The sequence below is a fragment of the Phalacrocorax carbo genome, chromosome 1, assembly GCF_963921805.1.
Source record: "Phalacrocorax carbo chromosome 1, bPhaCar2.1, whole genome shotgun sequence".
NCBI classification, from domain to species: Eukaryota; Metazoa; Chordata; class Aves; order Suliformes; family Phalacrocoracidae; genus Phalacrocorax; species Phalacrocorax carbo.
In genome coordinates this window covers 104,914,529-104,930,048 of record NC_087513.1, presented here as the reverse complement: position 1 = coordinate 104,930,048, position 15,520 = coordinate 104,914,529, and the positions used below count along the sequence as shown (strand labels likewise).

General features: G+C 37.6%; 1 protein-coding gene across 3 annotated transcripts in view; it reads right to left on the bottom strand.

The window, feature by feature from the left end:
- The window catches only part of GBE1 (1,4-alpha-glucan branching enzyme 1), a 176,328-nt gene that overhangs the window by 97,278 nt on the left and 63,530 nt on the right, over positions 1 to 15,520 (bottom strand). For all 3 annotated transcript variants that reach the window (XM_064469651.1, XM_064469659.1, XM_064469668.1), the window contains 4 exons: positions 9,429 to 9,554; positions 7,371 to 7,506; positions 2,943 to 3,033; positions 1,580 to 1,789 (listed from right to left, as the gene is read on the bottom strand). In XM_064469651.1, the coding sequence (XP_064325721.1) occupies positions 1,580 to 1,789; positions 2,943 to 3,033; positions 7,371 to 7,506; positions 9,429 to 9,554 (563 nt within the window). The remainder of the gene's footprint in view (positions 1 to 1,579; positions 1,790 to 2,942; positions 3,034 to 7,370; positions 7,507 to 9,428; positions 9,555 to 15,520) is intronic.

The window sequence follows — 15,520 nt, the reverse complement described above, 5'->3', positions numbered from 1 at the left end:
GACACTACAGAATTTATTAAGAAATACTTTAAGATTGTGGGGTTCTGCAAAACTTGTTGTGCAATGTCTGGGGGAAGACACAAAGACAAGGAAAGGAAGGAATCAAGGTGACTCAGGGATGAACAAATATAGGAAAAATGGGAGAAGGGGACTGAAATAAGCTAGCTGCCTGTGCCGGTTTCTCCATTTAAACCACTGAAACATACAGTGTACAAGACAAATCCCCTCACCCCAACACCTCAGAAAATACAAAGTAAACAATATTAAATGCTAATCATCATCTGGCATTAACATATTGTTTCATACACACTATATTTATACTAGTTAATTAAGTGTGCCCGAACTGGGTCCCTAAAACTGGCTATTGAAAGTTACCCCTGCTCTGTATTAACTGCTGATCAACCTCTGGAAACTCTTTGGAATGGAGTTAGTTGCCCTGGGGCAAAATTTTTGTTATGTTTCAACAATCTGACAGCTGAACAATAAATTTCCAGAGCTTACAAGTTTTCTTTGGCTTTTCTTAGTCTTTTATTTACATATATAAATATTTTTTTATATTTATGTAATATGTTATACAAAAATATAATCCATAATATGAAAACATAAATTTATTTTAAAATACATTAAAATATATAAAATATTCCTATAAAATATTTAAATAGGTAACTATATAAAAATATTTGTATCTACTTTAAAATAAAAATAAATATATTACGTAATAACTACATAATATAATTATTTATACAATACATACAATGCACATGGTATATGCTGTAGTTTAACCCCAGCCGGCAACTAAGCACCACCCAGCCACTCACTCACTCTCCCCCAGTGGGATGGAGAGAGAATTGGAAGAGTAAAAGTGAGAAAACCCGTGAGTTGAGATAAAGGCAGGTTAATAGAGGAAGCAAAAGCCACGCACACAAGCAAAGCAAAATAAGGAACTCATTCACTCCTTCCCATGGGCAGGCAGGTGTTCAGCCATCTCCAGGACAGCCGGGCTCTGTCACACATAACGGTTACTCGGGAAGACAAAATGCCATCATTCCAACCATCCCCCCCCAGCTCTATATGCTGAGCATGACGCCATATGGTGTGGGACATCCCTTGGGTCAGTTGGGGTCAGTTGTCCCGACTGTGCCCCCTCCCAACTCCTTGTGCACCCCCAGCCTGCTCGCTGGTGGGGTGGGGTGAGAGGCAGAAAAGGCCTTGGCTCTGTGCAAGCGCTGCTCAGCAATAACGAAAACATCCCTGTATTATCAACACTGTTTTCAGCACAAATCCAAAACATAGTCCCCATACTAGCTACTATGAAGAAAATGAACTCAATCCCAGCCAAAACGAGCACAGTATATAACATGAACAGATGTCGCCATAGATGACAGAACAACAAAACCTAAATTAGCATCAGATTTTAAATATTAAGCAAGGTAAAGGAATTTAACTCAGCATATTGTAACTGTTGAACAACTCAAAACAACCCAAATGAGTTTTCCAGTTTGGTGAACAGTGTAGTTTATAATAGAATCGGTAAGAAATAATTACCAGTAACACACCTGAAGTGACAATTTATACTTACTTTGCGTAGTCAAAGAGCCTGCTGTCCCAGAGCTGATGAGTTCCTTTAGAACCAGAATGGAAAAAACAAGAATCTGTACCATCAAATTTGTTGAGACCATCTTCAGAGTTTTTTGATGCATGGCTGTGCACAACATCCAGCAGAACAGTGATGCCCATTGAGTGAGCAACGTCAATCATTTCTTTCAGGTCATCTGGAGTTCCATAACGGCTATCACCATGAAAATGCAATGTGTTATGAGTGATACAATCTGAACTTCAGCTGACAACACTGAACATTACTTATAAAAAGTACAACAAAGTCAGAAGTTCTTTACCACCTAGTTTTCAGTTGTTTACAGGTTATTTTTTCAGCTTCTTAAGTAGTAGTTATTGTTTACAAACTGACAACTAGAACAATTTTTAATAATAAAAATTACATTATATGAAATAGGCAGCGTTTTGCAAAAATAGTTTCAAAGTTTTACTCTTCCCTTTTAATCTGTTAATACATCAAATTCAATCTAAAAGATAACTGAGATACAACTTAAAGCTTCTACTTAATACTGAACGCTTCCTTACTTTCTAAGGGACAAGAATACATTTATATTACTGGAATAAAGTAATTCACAATGACTACAGAAGGAAATGTACATTCATTAAAGTCCCCAAAATATACCATCTGCTTAGTTATTTGTTTCAGGTACTACACTATTTTCTAACTTGTTTTTAAATAAAGATTTTTGTCTCCTGTGTCTGACATACCTTTCTTTCAACTAGTTAAGCCATTTAAAACTGTCTGTCCACCTAGATTTAGCCTGGTTGTTACCTGAGCTTCACCAAGATGGAATTGGGGGGGGGGGGGATATAATCACAACATTTCAGGTTTATCACAATTTTCTTAATTACCTGAATACATTTTCCATCTATTTTCACCCTAGGCCTCAAATCTATGTACAGTCTGTTACAAGCACAGGGAAAAGTTCCCACAGAACGCAGAGCCATAATTTTAATCAAAATTATTATGAACAAGTAGTGTACAGTTCTGTTTATCATGAAAGAATGACTTACACATCATGTTTGTATCTGCCAAGAATTCCACAACACTAAACCCATGCATAAAGGCTGCTGAAGCTGGATTAGCTGGAATATGTTACGACAGCTGAAGTTACTTATCACCTTTTTGTTTGTATCCTATATAAAGTGTTTCATAGAACAGCTGATCACTAAGCCAAATTGATTTCAGATTGAAGAGGAAGCTAGAGCAAATACCTAAGTCATTACTTTCTCTTTCTATTAAACACTTACTTGCAAACACACACATACAGGGATACTGATTTCAACGGATGGGGAGTAAGGTAGAAGAACAGAGAACTTAAACTTACCTTGATGCTGCGAAGAAGCTTGTGACCTGATAACCAAAACTGGCATAGTATGCATGTTCCATAATAGCCATCAGCTGGACACAGTTATATCCTGTAAAAATAGAAGAAATAAAACAAAGCCCTGCCTTAAGGATAGTTAAAAGAGGATTCAACACCTGCAACGTATCCACTCCAGTCCTCTCCCATTTTAGCTGATTCTAACTCCAATGATTAACAACTATAGATTCAGCCACCGTTAAAGAAGTAATTCTACCTAATAGTTTATACTTACATGATCTTCCATTAAAAATGGAAAGGTAAATTTGTCAAGTGACCTACATATAACTAGGTGTACTGAATCGCTTAGATTTAGACAGCAGTGTTATGCAAATACAATCTTAATTTAATTTCAGAATATTAACTACGCCAACCTGCATGTCCTGAACTTCCACTTCACCCTTGACACTTGCAGTCAGTGGGTGTGGGGGTAGCTGCTGGCTACACATACTGTACCTTAGGCCCTATGGAATCTTTTTTCACCACTTCAAAAACACTTTTTCCAACTTTAACGATTACTTTCCCCCTCTACAAGAGTCCTTCAAAAAAGAAAAACCACAAAAGTAATGTGGTTTTGTTCTGAGTTTACCAAAGAACCAAGGCAGTACAGAAGGGTCGGGGACACGCTGTCTCGTATATTACCTAAGATAGTTCAGTGCAATATTAAGGGAGGGAAATCTAAAAGGAAAACAACATACTAATGGTGAAGCCACAGTACTTGCCACACATCTTAACTAAACCTATCTTTAACATCAGAGATCAGTGCCCCAGATAGCTAGCAAATGAGGACTATCAGCAAGAGATAACCTCCAGATTTAATCTACAGTCTTTTGAGACTACCACCACCACTTCACTTTATTAGTTTAACCATAATTTTCACTTCATTTGTCAAGTTTAGACAAGTGTATTGGGATTGCATGGCAACGTTTCAGTAGTGGATGGGGGGCTACAGGGGTGGATTCTGTGAGAAGCTGCTAGAAGCTTCCCTCATGTCCAACAGAGCCAGTGCCAGCCGGCTCCAGGATGCACCCGCCACTGGCAAAGGCCGAGCCCATCAGCGATGGTGGTGGCGCCACTGGGATAATGTATTTAATAGCAGGGTGGCGGGGGCATGGGAACCAAAACTGCACAACCGCAGCCGGAGAGAGTAGTGAGAATACGAGAGGGGAACAGCCCTGCAGACTCCAAAGTCAGTGAAGAAGGAGGGGGAGGAGGTGCTCCAGGCACCAGAGCAGAGATTCCCCTGCAGCCTGTGGAGGTTAATAGTGGAGCAGATATCCACCTGCAGCCCATGAAGCAGCCACCAGGACCCCACACCAGAGCAGGTGGATGCCCAAAGGAGGCTGTGACCCCATGGAAAGCCCACACTGCAGCAGGTTCCTGGCAGGACCTGTGGACAAAGAGAAGCCCACGCTGGAGCAGGTTTGCTGGCAGGGCTTGTGACCCCATGGGGGGACCCATGCTGGAGTGCCTTGCGAAGAACTGCAGCCCATGGGAAGGACTCACATTGGAGAGATTTGTGGAGGATAGTCTCCCATGACAGGGACACCACACTGGAGCAGGGGAAGAGTGTGAGGAGTCCTCCCCCTGTGGAGGAAGGAGCAGCCGAGGCAACACATGATGAGCTGACCACAACCCCCATTTCCTGTCCCACTGCGCTGCTGGTGGGGAGAATATAGACAAATAGGGAGTAAAGTTAAGCCCAGGAGAAGGGAGGGGTGGGGGGAAGGTGTTTTAAGATTTGGTTTTATGTTTTATTACCCTACTCTGATTTGATTGGTAATAAATTAATTTCCCCAGGTTGAGTCTGGTTTGCCCATGACAGTAACTGGTGACTGATCTCTCCTTGTCCTGATCTCAACCTGTAATCAGGGTGATGAAGTTAACTCAACATGGATACTGCTATATAATCCAACTGAACATTAAGTCTGGGAACAATCAATGTATTCGTTAATCTGTATTTTAGTCATTAGTTAATCCTTAATGTAAGAGATAATGCGTTCCTGTCAGAACCCCTCTCCTTTCCGACTCAAAGCCTAATTTTTAGATCCCAAACCCGTCACCCCTAGTGCTTTTAGGGTCCAAACCTCTGTTTTGAGGATTAAATTAAAGCCTCACTTCTAGGTAGTAATGATTCAGGGTATAAATGGTTGGGAGTTACTAATACAATCTAGGGTAGCTCAACTAAGGCTGGGACCCAGAGCTGAAACTTAGCCAAGATAAGGATGTAGCCGAAACAAGAACAGCCTGCAAGATGACTAAACCTTGTTGCTTTAGGGAGTCAAAGAAGCCCCAAGATTCAAAGTACCTAAACAAAGTCACAATGACATTTGGCCTTAAGAAAAGCAGACATACAGAGCCATAAAGATAAGGAACTGCAGAGCAGACGCTAAACCAGAACGGACCACCCCTCAATGGCAGCACATACGTAATCTCAGAACTGAGTTTGCGCAAACACAACGGTTAACTAGTGGACACAGGGAGGAACAGTATGTCCTTCATCCAGAGACCCCTGACAACCACCCGGAGACACCAACAGGCATGCACAAATAACACCTGAATATGTATGTCTTTTATCAGAAAGCTAATGCATATGTATATGAAGCATGTGCTAACTAGCACAAAGAGATCTGAGGGTGTGCACGTTAGGAGGAACAATTTATTCCCCCACCCCACCCCCCCGCACCGCAAATAAAGAATGCCTGCCTTTTTAACACACTACATTGGTGTTAGGAGGTTTACTTGGAGCTTTTCACTGTATTTCCTCTCCCCTGTCCGTTTGAGAAGGGGGAGTGATAGAGCAGCTTTGGTGGGCACCTGGCAGCCAGCCAGGGTCAACCTACCACAGCGAGATACTGGTTTCTTTTTTATTGTTCTTGTTTTTAGATTTTTCAGCTACAGAAGAGTTATTATTAGAAGATAGTTGGCATGAGCTCAGCTATTTGTCAGATTCATTGCTGTTTTATAATTCAGCCTCATTGCACTTATTCTTATTTACAGCATTTTTATAAACAAACAGCAACACAACATCAAATTAATCTCATTCGATTTGCTTGCTATTTATTTTGCTATTTGTCATGCACATATTTCTACAAACTATTAATATCTTAGCATTTTTAAATACTGATGTCTTTAAGCTTGTCCTAACAAGTAAGACATTCTAAAACTGAATTTAATAGCCCTTAAAAATACTTGAAAATAGACTTAATTCCCACAGTGTTTACTTGATATAAATAAGAATGAACATCATCTATCATTCCTGTATACCCCACCTAAATTTGGTATTGCTTTCCTTTTGTGGTATATCAGCCTTTTCATGACATCTCTCCTCTCCAAAGAAAAATCTGTAGCTAAAGCAAAAAGCTTTCATAATTCTAGTAAACATATTAACCTCCTGGAACAACATAAATTCTTTAGCAGTAAGGAAAGAGTCACAGATACATAATGTGGAATTCAAATTTACTTTTTGTTGAGGGCCTCCAGACATTCAAACTCCCTCATCTCACCTGCAAGCTCAAATTGACTGAAAGGCAAAAGCCAAATTCTGTGAAACACTGACTCAACAAGTAAACCTACAGAAAAACATATGGCTTCTTCAGGCACTCTAATAAATTTAAAAAAAAAAAATCAACACAAGCACAGCCACCATCCAAGGAGGCCTCAGCCATGGATTACATTATTATTTTACAGCTGAATGTAACAAAACATATTTCATCACAGGGCAGTAAAAGTCAGCAAGTTCTAATATTGTCCGTTATAGAAAGAGTGCAAAGACATGACAGGAAAAAAATAATCAAACAGAAATCAAGGTGAACAGTTTTGCTATGCTTCCCAGGATAATCATATCAGCAATCTCATACATCCCCTCCAATATACTAGAAGTTGTTTTCTAAAAGAGGATTGCTCACATTTAAAGTTTCTTGTTCTGATACTTCATAGCAACCATTCAGGGAGAAAAAGTTTAGCATGCTTATTCTGGCAAACAGGAAGGACAATTCTTTCGACCCAGATATTTCTTTCTTCTTCCTTAGAATCAAGATTTACATTAGCAGAACCAGTAAGAACACACATGGCTCTGAAAATCATGTCACAAAAACAGGTCTTATCTCAAGTTGAAAGCAAAACATGCCAAAAAGCTAACTGCCTTGCAATAGTTACCTAGGCTTTTGCAATCACATTTTATTTAAAAATCTGTGGAATGGATTTTGATTCACATATCCTATTTCAGACTTCGTTTCTCCTCCTTTGATTTCTCTTGTTTATAATTTTTGCTGCCCTAAGCATCAATTTTTATAGTACAGTGCAAAAAAACATCTATAGACACCTCTATTCTAATAAAAGCACAGGCACATGAAAATTTTACATCTGCAAGTATCTCTCTTTATTACTTACCAAGATCCTTTATTCTAGGTAGTACGTTGTATGTGAAGTTTTTATAAGAAGCTATTTTCCCTTCTGGGGAAGCAATCCCCACATGAGATTCATAGATTCTGAGGCTTTTTAATCTCTTGGGGGAAGGATGCTTATGCTATAAGGAAAAAAAAAACAGTTGTCATTAGGATACAACAGCTTGGAAGTGTTGTCACAATCACATAATTTGCACAAGGTAAAAAACAATTTGTTTTGTTTTTCCTCTAAGAGCACAAGCATTTCAGAAGTAATTAAGCATTCTTCACTGTTAAAGTAAATGGCTACTTCAAATTAACATTTTTCATGAGCAAGAGACTGGACATCCATGATCCAACACTCTTCTTATACCCTTTTTAAATTACACTGAAGTGTACAAAATAGCAGCTATTGTACTATAAAGTTCTTCTGTACTATTATGAAGCTTGTTTGAAAATAAAAGACCACAACAGAAAGATAGGTTTTTAAGGATATCTGCTTTTCACAGGCATTTGAAGTTGCTCTGTCTTCTCCAAACTAAAATTTGTATTTAGTCCTAAAGAACAGTTTTACAGCACAGAATAATCTTTATTCCAATTACTTAGGATTAAAAAATAAAATTAAGAAATCCCAAGTCTGTAGGTATGTACATAGTACTTCTAGACGGGTAGAAAATATTTAAAGAATACAGATGCAATTGAAATTAATCAATTCCTCCTTACACTTGAAGAAGAGCTTACACTTGATTGGGATTTTACTTTTTAAAGCAAAAGTCTTGTCTGAAGAAGCTTAGGAAAACTACTACTTAAAAATCTATTTTTCCCAAAAAAAGTTTTTTTCTTTTTCTCCCTCTCCCAATTAAAAAAGTTACAAGTTTTTATATTCTATTTTTTAGCTTAATATTTAAGTGAAATTTTGAAAAGTTAGAACAAAACAGTAAGCACACACAGTGAACAGAATTTCAGTGTTATCAGTGAACAGAAATTAAAGGGACAAGTGTGAAAAACAAGAAGTTCTGGCTGAGGTTTATTCCCTGTATTTTACTTCCTCTCCTATTCATAAAAGGTCTCAATTTTTTTTTTCTGAAAACACAGTAAAGCCTTGTTCGCACCAGCTTTTCACTCTAGGTCATACAGATCACTGCATTCCCAATTACCTCCCCATTCTTACAGAGAATCTATGTGTCACACAGCATCATAGATACAGGGTAGGTCACTAAATTCATACAACCTATACACCTAAATAAGAAAGTTACTGTAGATTATGTAATGATTTTTTTCCAAGAGATCTTCCATGTGAGCTACCTTTTCCGTGTCAAGCAGATGCTTCATAATTTGAGGTGGGTGCTAAAATTTAACTTAAAACAGAAGTTGCAGCACCTCTTATACAGAATACTGCACACCATTTTTCAGTGAAAACACCAAAAAGTGTAACAATATGAAATAACACCACTTGGCCTAAAGTTTCTGAATGCTCTCCTAGGATATTTTTATCATGCAAAGAGTTACCCCCCTTATAGAAGTAAGAGGGCTTAAAAATCAATAAAATTAATCAATAAAATCATTAATTTACTGACACAAAGAAACTAGAACTTTGACTGGAGCATGAGCACCTTACTTTTGAAAGCTTTTTCCAACTCCATATAGCATTGACTTATTATTGGAGTACTGAACTTTGTATTTGCAGGTAACTAATCCTTAAATCCAATTCTGAAAATTTTCTGCTCTCCTCTGTATCAGGAAGAGCCACCTAGTCCTGGAATAGTTATTGAGTTTGCCTAGCATAGGGGAAGCCAAGGCTAAAATACCACTTTAACAGGTAACTAGTTTCCATATAGCCTATAGGAGACTGAAAAAGTAGCTCAAAACCATCCATCATTAAAGTCACTTGTTTCTGTCAAAGCCATGAATAAAACCCTTCACTTCTCAGGTAGCTACTTGACCTAGTTGCTACCCTCTTTTTGTTGAAAAAAAATTTTTTTTTTTTCCTCCTTCCAAGCAGGTATACAAAGATGACATAATATATGGTTTTATACACCTTTTGAAAATAATATTTAAGCCTTACTATGTATGGCTGTGGTGGGTTCCAGTGTACCCAATCGTAATTCACTTTGTCTTCATCACGGACTACATATCTTGCCCAAGGTGAGATACGATAGAGGAGGTCACCATTTTGAGCACGAATCACCACCTATAAAATAACCACAACATATGCATACGGTCACATATAATTCATGTAACACCTCCCATGTAAACCATAGAGGAGAATGAAATAGCACATTACACAGAAATTTAATTCCAAGAACAGTCAAACATATAATGCAAGTCAAGACAAGGAAGAATGACCCTATTCACAGAGATGGTTTGCAAAGGGATAGCAAACTAGGCATGTCAGGCATAGGAGTGATGTTCACAAGCAGGAGCTAAAAGGTGAGCATATATACATAAGCTTCATATAAGTAATGGAAGAAAGAGCCTTTCCAAATGGATTACTGTTAGCAATGATGGGGGAATTAGGGAACCTATTTCCCTGCCACATTCTTATAAATTTAAATAGACATGCAGTATAATGCTATTGAGATGAGAACTGTGATTTGTTTACTTGGCAAGCAATTTAGCAAGACAATTTTAATATCTTAATTCCCTTTTCTCTTCTATGCTCTGTGAGTCCTGACTGATACCATATAGGCCAGAACTGCAGAAGAACACAAGAAGCACAGGATACATTTCAGGTCAAGAGGAGGGAAAAAGAGTAAAATATAAATTGCTAGGTTTCTTCTGCTGCCTTTCAGTGTCTCTGGAGGTCTTCATCATTCAAATGATAAAGTATTATCATCCTTTTTACTTTCCATATGTCTTTCCTCTATTTTATAATGAGATGAAAAAGGACTATTCTTTTCAATTCCTTCAAAAAGCTCAGAAAACTTCCCTTCCTCAGAAAGAGTGACCAAACATAGCAAACCTAGGAGCTCTTTTGGAGTATTATTATTTTAGATAACAAAGGTAAAATTGAAATAATTACTAGGATAACGTACTGGGACATTGCAGAAGACATTGTATTTGAGGAGCTGGTGATCTTGAACAGACCCCCTCTACCCTATTGAGTCATTAATGTAATCTGTAACATATAAAATACCCTTGGGAAAAGATATGAGAATCAAGGGGTGGAAGGTAGTGCTGCTGACCAGGAGAGTGTTGCACGTTTAGGTGCTAGGACCAACAGGTCATTGCTGTGTTGCACAAGGCCCTCGGCTGCAGGACAACCATAGCCATCTCAGCATAATGGAGGGTGCTGCAGGCAGCTCTCCCTTAGTACCAGCAACTATGCCACCCGCAGGGCCTTGCATCTACAAGCACAGCAAGAAATTCTCATGAGAACATGCCTTAGGAGTAGAGTTGTTTTCTTGTAAGGAAATTATTTAGTAGCTTGAATGACCAAAAGGGAGAGCTTCTCTCCAAGGACAGGATCTGCTCCACACAGCATGCCATGGGAATATCTACCAGGCCATGGTCTGATGCCACACTAATGCGGGGTGCCCAGCTTTTGAAGGCTACTTGCTCACTGTCAGTATTCCTCCTCTTATTCTAATAAAAGCAGTTATCCTATGAAACCAATTGCTGTCAGACCTCTCTTGAGATGGAGAAAGAACCCTGCTCCATTGCTCCCACAGCCCACCCCTTCCTCAGTGCAGCAGGAACAGCACCACGCTGGTTTTGGCTGCCATTAAGACAGTAACAGAAGGTTTGCAAATTTAGAACCCAGAAAAGTACAAGCAAACAAAGTCCTGAAATTCTTTATTCAGCTTCCCCCCACCGTAGAGCGTGCTTCAAATGAAAAGAGAGGGTCTGAGATTTTTTTTTTTCCTCCTTTATTAAAGAAGTTAGGAATTGAGCAAAGAAAAGTTACAAGTAGTGTGGAAGAACAGTTATCAAAAAATTGCCTTTTCACCTGTGGCAAGTGCCTTCCATTATTTCAATAGATTATCTGCATCCTTAACCCAACCACAGGAGAAAGTAAGATGAAAATATGTACACAGTAAGTTAACAGAAGTTGGTAAAGCAGGGAAATGTAATTGCTGTCTCCGTGTATACTATTATAACTCTGACAACTCAAAACAGGTTTTGTAAGGAGTAATTGAGACTAACCACCTAATCAGAAAAAGCCAAGAATAAGTTATTAAAAACACAGTGCAGTTGCATGGAAAATTTCTGTCAGCTGTGCTAGCAAAGCTGGCCAAAAGGGTATTTCTGCAAATTACATGAACACTGAAGATCCTCCTGGCTGATAGCATTGACAAGTTGAAAATTACTCTTAAAATAATAAAAATTATCTCCTCTTTCTGATATCACACTTCTGACGATGCTATTGCTTGTTTTATTAATTTGTCCCAATTTACCCATCCCAGAAATAAGATAATTACTGCATATAATAACCATACCTACTCATGTTAGCATTTCTTTTTGTCTAATATTCTAGTGTAATTTACACTGTACAAGCTTATGAGGGGTAGGCACATTTTATTTTAAGAAATGAGGTAATTAATCTAACTTCAGAACATTATTTAATTAGACATAGTACTGATTTAATCCAAAGAGGATACTGGAGGGGTAAAAAGAAAAGTTTGTTTATTATGAAATACTAAAACCAGTCATGCATACTCTTTAATTTAATCCATTAAGCAATGAAGCACTTAAAAACAAAGATTAGAAACACATTTAAATGAGCAACCAGTTATTCCACTTTTTTTAACCCACACTTCCACAGTTATGCTGCATGTGTTCATCAACCATATCTCTGCAACTCGTCCTTCTGTAATCACGTAAAAATTTTCCTTGTTCCGTAGCCACTTGACTCAAATTGACTGCCTTTTCCTTCATTTCCAAGGCATCAGTGCACTTGAGTTACCAGTTTTTCAGAAGTCATTTTGTTCAAGTACTAGTTTTGCTTTTATTTAAAGCATCTGTCAGGTCAAGTTTATTGGTTAGACTTTTCGGGAACTGAGAGGCTTTCATAGGAACTTGTACAAGTCCCTGCCAACTTTCATAGCCAGAATTCTAATAGCTACAAATAAAATCTTTGAGAAGCAGGAGGCATGCATGTATTTGTCATATTAGGATAGTAACATGTAGAGCCAAACAGGTGGTTATAATCTATCACTTTCTGCAAGGGTTGTGTTTACACACTTACCATTCTTAACAGACTTAGGAGTCTGCTCTATTTTAAGGTTCACAATCTAAATTTTGTTTTAATTTTTATTTTAGAACTTAGCTTCTCATTTTGTTATGCAAAGATATAAGAAACCTCCCATATTCTAAAGAAAAGCATACATTTATCCAACAATAGAAGTCATACAATTTAACAATGCAAGTGTCAGAAATTCTCTAAAAAATGTGGGGGAGCACTTATTTTAAACAAAGCACTCAGAAAAATTATTTGTTGCCTTCTTCACAGTGTAGGAACTAAGGAATATTTTCCAAATATATCCAGCCATGGTTGTATCTGGTCGAACCTCACCATAACAGTAGAAACCTCAATTTTGCTCATGTGTTGCTGTCATTTTTTAACATCATGAGCTGCGCACAAAGAAAGCATAGTCAAGAGGAACACAGCTAACCCAGAAAAGGAGTGGTTACAGCACTAAAGCTGGTAAAGTGAATCCTGTTCTCTCATTTACAAGAGCATAACCAACATAGTTTCTTTAGTCCTCTCTCTATCAAGTAATCCCTACCTAACAATTTCAATTCTTATTTCCTATGCTTGCTTAACCCTTTTCTTAATTTTATGTGAAACCCAATCACTGAATCTTTCCTTTCCTTAATTACCAAGCTCTATACTCAATCAGCTTCTTCTGATATTGCAGAAAGTTGATTAATCAAGTTACAAGATACTTTCTAAAGTTTGAGACAGAGCTCCCACAACACCATGGTGAGCTGAGACATGAGCAAGAAAACTGCAAAGAGGTGAATGGTACCCCAAAACAAATAGTAATTTATCCCAATTCTGACAAAAACCTCTAATGGAAACAGTCCAGTGGCTTTCATTCCCATATTTGCTTTTTCCTTTCTTGAAACAACTAATTACAAATAAATGAATGTTGTAATAAAAGGAGTCATATAGAGGACACATGTAAAACTGAAAGATAGATAAACAACTCTTGTTCCACTCACCCTGAACTATTACTTCTGGTCCATTCTCTGCAGTGTTCAGACATAAAAAGTAGCTGCCATGTATACTACGCAACTGCTGCTACAGGTTATATATGCATAAAGAATACTGGATATAGTCACTCCACAGCCCTTTTGATGAAGTACCTATGAATCTATTTAGCAGATACAGTACTTTTGCTCCAAATTCGGGGTTTTGTTTACTCATTTCAAACTAATTCTTAGAAGTTATGGTGCATAACCTAAGTTAGCTACCACTTAGTTCATCAGTATTTTATAAGTGAGTTTACATTTTCTAATTAACTCAACAATCTTCTTTAAAGAACATATATAAAATCATGATGTTCATTAAATAGGATTCTTCAAACCGGCCATGGGATTTACCTACTTCATTTTTAAGGGGTATGTCCCTGTTCTTTCCTTAAAGTGTATGAGGAGGCACATCATACCATTTGATATAAACATTAAGGCCCCCATTAAATGAAGCTTTAAAAATGCACACTGTTACAGCATGAAATGCATTTGTCAAGTGGACCAAGGAAATGGGCAAAAGTTTAGCCTCTAATCACAACCGACCAGTTTGCTTTATACTTATCTAAGCTTTAGTTAAAGAAAATACTAGGTAAAAATAGTCACTAGATTTCTGATTCTATCATCAGGTTTTTGCACTTTTGTTGGCTTCTAAGAACATATAACAGAGCATACATCTTGCTGGCTTTTAAGAACATAACAGAGAATACAGGTAAGATTGGTAGAAAAATCATAGCTAAACTTAGTTGTTACATGTAACATACAATCAGACATGGTATGCAGGAGTTCTGCAGTAGGCAATTAATACACATATGTACTGAACAGCCCTTTGTCACTAATGTTTTCATATTCCAGTTATGTGCCCTCATTATGGCTTACCCTTGGCTATCTTCGGGTTTGTAATTTAAGTCACCTTTTAAATGCTTACCAGTGTGAGTTATGTAAAACTGTCAGGGAGAAAAAGGAATGCTACTCACTACAGAAAACACTCCAACAAGAGGACAAGTGCAGAGGGAAAAAGGAAATCCAAGTTTCCTAGGCAAAATAATATATCCTCCTCAGTTTGTGCATTTAAACTGTTAAGAAACTGTTAAAAAAAAGCCAAAACTAAATTAAGAAGAAAACTATGTACCAAGAGTTACATTTACACTGCACAATTTAGAAGGACAGAAAAGGAAAGACAAAACACAGATGAAGATAACTTGCCACTATCTACATTAAACATCACTGTCTGAAACATAAGACTAGTATTTTACTATCAAACTGCGTAATACATGGGCAACATTATTTGTTTTTGGTGGAGAGGAGGAAGTCTCTTAAAACAGCTAACTTGTTTAGAACTCTGTACTAAGAAGTCTTTTTCCCCTACTACTTCAGTTTCCAAGCTGGCTTACCCATTGGCAATTTCTAAATACAAGATTCTGGGAATTCAAAGGTAATCATGAAGAATTTGCCTACATTAATACTAGATACAGATCACCTGAATAGTTTTGGAGTTCCCCCCAATGGTAAATACATTCAGACAATATGTAAAAACTCAAAATCCTTGATGACCTCTGAATGTCACATGATTCTGCCTAAGTGGAATACTAGTATAAATACATGTACATAAATACTCTTATACAAATAAGCAAACATCAGACAGAATGAAAACATCCTTCAAAATCTGACATTAAGTCATTTTACTCTAAAAATGAGCATGGCACAGATATACAATTCATATAAGCACAACTGTAAAACAACAGAAAGTGAAGAGCTTAACCTAAGCTGCTCATCTTCTGTAAGTAATGGTTAAAAATTGTGTTTTGTCTGCATTTTCCATTATAGGGATTTTGGGGTATATTTTCTACATTTCTGTCTGAAACATTCAGCATACTTGGGAGTTTAGCATCCGAAACAGCTGTAATTAGTGTGGTGAATTTCACAGATGAGTACACCCAAGGTAGTGAAAAGATGTCCTGG